Source organism: Lytechinus variegatus, chromosome 4 (genome assembly GCF_018143015.1).
Source record: "Lytechinus variegatus isolate NC3 chromosome 4, Lvar_3.0, whole genome shotgun sequence".
In the NCBI taxonomy this organism is placed as follows: domain Eukaryota; kingdom Metazoa; phylum Echinodermata; class Echinoidea; order Temnopleuroida; family Toxopneustidae; genus Lytechinus; species Lytechinus variegatus.
In genome coordinates this window covers 33,547,628-33,553,657 of record NC_054743.1, presented here as the reverse complement: position 1 = coordinate 33,553,657, position 6,030 = coordinate 33,547,628, and the positions used below count along the sequence as shown (strand labels likewise).

General features: G+C 40.8%; 1 protein-coding gene across 1 annotated transcript; it reads left to right on the top strand.

Moving 5' to 3' along the window:
* Positions 1 to 6,030, top strand: LOC121412665 (deleted in malignant brain tumors 1 protein-like). Its single transcript, XM_041605441.1, has 4 exons — positions 1 to 173; positions 1,794 to 2,105; positions 4,952 to 5,275; positions 5,815 to 6,030. Exons 1-3 carry the CDS (start codon positions 110 to 112, stop codon positions 5,272 to 5,274), a joined length of 699 nt encoding a protein of 232 aa, XP_041461375.1. The 5' UTR covers positions 1 to 109; the 3' UTR covers position 5,275; positions 5,815 to 6,030.

The window sequence follows — 6,030 nt, the reverse complement described above, 5'->3', positions numbered from 1 at the left end:
TTCGCCGGTACAGCTGAAGACCAACAACGCTAACAGCCTGTGATCCGCCAACTTTGAAGATTGATAATTAAACCCTCTTTCACTGCATGAATACGAGCTCAAAGCCAAAATGATTTTCGTGGTTTACCTCGTCGTGTGCTTCTTTTCAACATCCGTCAAAGGCCAGATTGAAGGTGAGATTAAGCGTTACTATTTGAACACTCGCCACTTTTTATACATTCATTTTTCTCATTTTAAAAATTTTATATTTTTAATTATTATTATTTTTTTTTTTTTTTTGGGGGGGGGGGTCCTCACATTCATCTTTGATTTTTTTCATGAAGTAGATAATTCAAGCCCTGACCTGTAAACACGATAATACAAAAGATCCATGATCGATTTGACGATTTTTTTTTGTTGTCATTCTTGAACCAAATACCAATTAATTAATGAGGGGCTTGTCCGTGTGTTGTGAAACGCTTGGCCAAAAATGAGTCGAAGTGACTGACCCACTTTTTATATTCTTTGCAAAACATCAAAATTGTTGATCGGTCATTGATCTTTTACAAGAAAGTACAGGTTCTAAAACTTAACAAAACACTCTTAGTAGTAATAAAAGAAAACTCCAGGTGAACCCAGTGTAGTTTATGTGACATAATCATAACATAAATCATAAAGAAAACAATGTTAGAAAATTGCCCAGAATCTATATAACCATAAAACCATGGCAATGGGAAGTGGGAAATGACTGATATATATATATTTTTTAGTCAAAAGTTTTCTCTCTCTCTTTTTTTGCTTGTCAAATTTAAACCAGCATCCCTGTGAAAAATCTTTCCCAGCCGGCTAGGGCTCTGCATAAAACAATTTTAATCCAATATCAATGCACGACATCACAAAAGGAAAAAGATTTAGGGAAATGTACTGACCAGATAGCTGAAATAAATTTTTATTGAATTTAAAGTTTAAAATCAGTATAGGAAATTGTATAAATTGAAAGTGTTGTGGTGTCTCAGCAAGCACTGTATCATAATTATAATTATTCATCTTTATTAACGCAATGAGCCTGAATATTATAAGAACAATATTGGCGCTCTCTAACGATACCATATTCATTATCATGGGGCCAATCGGAATATGAATTGTGAAACATTTCGTAAGGGTATTAAGTTGCAGTCTATTGTCCAAAGTATTTGAAATTATACCTCCAAACAGGAACAAGTCCGTGCTCGGAAGACGTTACTTTAAACAAAAAACGACTATTCATTAACATTATAGTCGTCATTGATCGTCATCACTATCATCATCATCATCATCATCATCACCACCATCACCACCACCACCATCATCATCATTATCATCATCATTATCACCACCACCACCACCACCACCATGTTCATCATCATTATCATAATCACCATCATCATCATCATCATTATCACCACCACCACAATGTTCATCATCATTATCATAATCACCATCATCATCATCATCAGTGGCGTACCTAGGATTATCCAACAGGGGGGGGGGGGCAAAACCGGTCTAAACTTTGACAAGGAAAAAAAAAAGGTCTTCTATCAAAATGGTCTTCAAGCTCGTCAGGGGGGAGGGCAGACTGCCTCCTCTGCCCCCCACGTATGTACGCTAGTGACCATCATCAACACCAACAACATTATCATCATCATTTATTCTTCTTCTTCTTTTGGGGGCACCCGGGGGCATCATTACCATTACCAACGTCACCACCAACGCAACCGCATACATATTTATAATTCCTCCATTGTCCAATCCGCTGGACATGTGTTTTGTTGCAGGTGTTCGTCTCTTTGATGGTGAAAAACTAGGAGAAGGAAGGGTGGAGGTTTTCTACCAAGGAGCATGGGGGACTGTTTGTGATGACGATTGGGATATCAACGATGCTAACGTCGTCTGTCAATCCCTCGGTCTCGGAAATGCATTAGACGCGTTTTCGGAAGCTAGATTTGGCGAAGGCACTGGGAGCATCGTCCTGGATGAAGTCTCCTGTACTGGAACCGAAGCAGAAATCTCCGACTGTGGCAATGCTGGTCTTGGAGTCCACGACTGTGCACATTGGGAAGATGCAGGAGTCAGATGTCAGAAATCCGGTAATAATTCACCATGGGGGGGGGGTGCTATAAATAGAACATCAATTCGGCTCAATTGGGTGCCCCTAGGTAGAACGTTAATTCGGCACCCCCTAGGATGAAGATAAATTCGGCGCCCCAATGTCGAACTTAGGTTAGGTAGAACGTTTAATTCATCCCCCATAGGTCGAACATAAATTCGGTGCCCCCTATATCAAACTCCAATTCGGCTCCCCTATAGGTAGAACATCAATTCGACGCCCCCTTAATAGGTTGAAATTAAATCGGCGCCCCTATGTCGAGTTTCAATTCGGCTCCCCCTATGTCGAACATAAATTCGGCGCCCCCTATATCAAACTCCAATCGGCACCCCCTATAGGTAAAACATAAATTCGGCGCCTCCTTAGGTTGAAGATCGATTCGGCGCCCATATGTCGAACTTCAATTAGGTAGAACATTAATTCGACGCCCCCTCCCTCTAGGTCCAACATCAGTTCGACGCCCCTAGCTTGCAGATCAAATTGGCGCACCTATGTCGAACTTCAATTAGGTAGAACATTAATTCGGCACCCCCATAGGTCGAACATAAATTCGGCGCTCCCTATATCAAACTCCAATCGGCACCCCTATAGGTAGAACATCAATTCGGCGCCTCCTTAGGTTGAAGATCGATTCGGCGCCCATATGTCGAACTTCAATTAGGTAGAACATTAATTCGACGCCCCCTCCCTCTAGGTCCAACATCAGTTCGACGCCCTTAGCTTGCAGATCAAATTGGCGCACCTATGTCGAACTTCAATTCGGCTCCCCCTATGCCGAACTATAATTCGGCTCCCCCTATGTCGAGCATAAATTCGGCGCCCCAAGGTAGCGTAGAAAATCAATTCGGCGTCCCCTATATCAACTCCCATTCGGCGCCCCAATAGGTAGAACATCCATTCGACGCCCCCCCCCCCACTAGGTTGAAGATCGATTCGGCGCCCCTAGGTCGAACATCACACACTGACCCACTATTTTTTTATAGCAAATTGCTGAAGATAAGCGACCTGTACTTATTTCATTTGGACAATTTATGTTTAAATTTGACAAAAACACACTACCACGTGTATTTGATTCTATGTTTCCTCTTAATCGGTCTTTTCATAATTACCCTACTAGGCAATCTAACGAATTTCATTTACCCCGTTTTAGAACTTTATTGGCAAAGAGTACATTTATGTTCGATGGCCCTAGATTTTGGAACTCCCTCGACAATAACATAAAAATCAGCCCTTCCATACATTCTTTTAAAAGAAAACTGAAAAACTTCTTACTTAAATCCTACCGAGGTCTTCATTACTAATTCCCGCTCGTTATCATCTCATCTCAGACTTCAAGTTATTTTTGTTAGTCTTTATCATTTTGTTTTATCCTCTCTTTTCGGTCGTAATTTGCCCTGATTCTATTTTACGTTTATTTCTCCTTTTTTCGTCCTGTTTTTTTTTCATTTTATTTTATTATTTTTTCGTTTTGTCTTGTTCTGTGAGTTATCCTGTTCTTTTTAATCTTTTCAGTAAATCTCCGTAGGCAAATAACAACCATTGCGTCTCTCTCTCTCTTTCTCCCCCTCTCCTCTTTTCTCTTCCTTTAGGGGGGTTCACATTATACAAACTATGCTTTTGACTGAATCCCCCATTTCCACAGATACTTTTCTTCTATCCAAACTAAATATTATAATTTGTCTACAAAATATTTTGTATTATTTTTTATGTTAGTTATCATGATTATCATTAATTTATTGTAAATATTTGTTATAATGTATGAAAATGATTTGTATCAATATTTATGTTATTTCTGTTGGAAATAAATCTGAATCTGAATCAATTCCGGGCCCCCTTGGTCGAACATAAATTCGGTGCCCCTAGGTAGAACATCAATTCAGCGTCCCTTGTATCAAACTCCAATGCGGCTCCCCTATCGGTAGAACATCAATTCAGCTTCCCCAGGTCGAACAACAATTCGGCGCCCCGTTAGGTTGAAGATCGATTCGGCGCCCCCCCCCCCTCCCTCTAGGTCGAACATCAGTTCGACGCCCCTAGCTTGCAGATCAAATTGGCGCACCTATGTCGAACTTCAATTCGGCTCCCCCTATGCCGAACTATATTCGGCTCCCCCTATGTCGAGCATAAAGTCGGCGTCCCCTATATCAAACTCCGATTCGGCGCCCAAATAGGTAGAACATCCATTCGGCGCCCCCACCCCCTAGGTTGAAGGTCAATTCGGCGCCCCTAGGTCGAACATCAATTCCGGGCCACTTGGTCGAACATAAATTCGGTGCCCCCTATGTCGAACATCAATTCGGCGCCCCTAAGTAAAAACATAAATTCGGCGCCCCTTAGTCGAAAATGAATTCGGCGCCCCTTGCTCGAACATCGATTCGGCACCCCTTTTGGTCGAACATCCATTCGGCGCCCCCTTCTCTTTTTTTTCTTCTCTCTTTCTTCCCCCCTTTTTTATTTTTCTTCTACTTTCCCTCCTTTTTTCTCCTTTTCTTTTCCTCTATCTCCGGCCCGAGCCCCCAAAGCCCCCCCCCCGGAATACGTGCATGATATAAGCCTTGTGAGATCCCTTATCTTGTTTGTAAATATAAGTATATAGTCATGATAGTCGGAGAAAACTGGATTCATCCCATGCAACCGGTGCTTTGTTCATGGTGTATTGTCAGGGCAAAACCTCATGCAATTTGTTAATACAAATGAAGATATGATTTAAATACGGTGATATATTTTTTCCTTCCAAAAGTCACTTTTTCGTGTTTCCCGCGAAATTATGTCATTATCATCAACGGCTCAAATCAATGATGAAATCAATTTTATCATAACACTCAGTACGTTTGGTAGATGGAGGCGATGATCCGAACGGAGGAAGGGTTGAGGTCTATTACAATGGAGCATGGGGGACTGTCTGCGAGGACTGGTGGGATGTTCTCGATGCCCAAGTCGTTTGCCGAAGTCTTGGATATGACGACGGACAAGCAGAAGAAGGGGGTGTGTTCCCACCAGGATCCGGGGAGATCATCGTGGATGACGCGTTATGTCACGGAACTGAAAGCGATCTTCGTGACTGCCACATGAATAATGGAGACATTGGCAACCACAACTGCGTGCATACTCAAGATGCTGGGGTCAGATGTAGCTATGATGACAATTAAGGTATATCATAACCTTGTTCATTGAATGAGTGGTATATCGATCAGTTTTCGTGTATATACATACAGGGGCCTGGGAACGATTTTACAGAGGGGTAGGGTAGCTAGTTTATTAACAAGCATTGAAACAACCCTCCGAAACAGGCTTTCAGGCCAGAAAGGTGATTGTGGTCAGAAAAAAAATGAGAAGTAAAAAAATTAGCAAGAGGGCGGGTCACTCAAGAATGAAAGTAATATTGGTCAGAAAAATTTGACACGCAAAAAAAAAAGAATTGGAAGACAAAATTTGAATAAACTTAATTCCATAAATATTAATGGGGGACATGACATTATCAGCTATAGCTTATTGCATATTCATGAACTGATTCCCCGAAATATTGCAAAAGTTAAAAATGTCATAAGTTTGTTTAATATTGCTTATTCCATTTTGATGAAATTGTCAGTGTTTTATAGTTTGATTTGACTGTGTAGGTCAACATTTTATTATTTTCAGCATGATTACAACTCTTCATAATATATTTACCGATGTACTTTATGTTACAGATCACTGATGCTGGAAGATGGAGTTGATTGTTGAAGTAATTCGATGGAGTTTGCTGATACTTTTCTGCATCTACCTACTCTTCCTCATCACTTCAAGTTTATGGATGACCAGGGACTAAAGATATATTGCATGTTCTGAGTTGGTATTGTAAAGTAAAATATAATCATTGAAAGAGAATATGGCGCTGCTTTTATATTGATAGTGGAATCGAGATT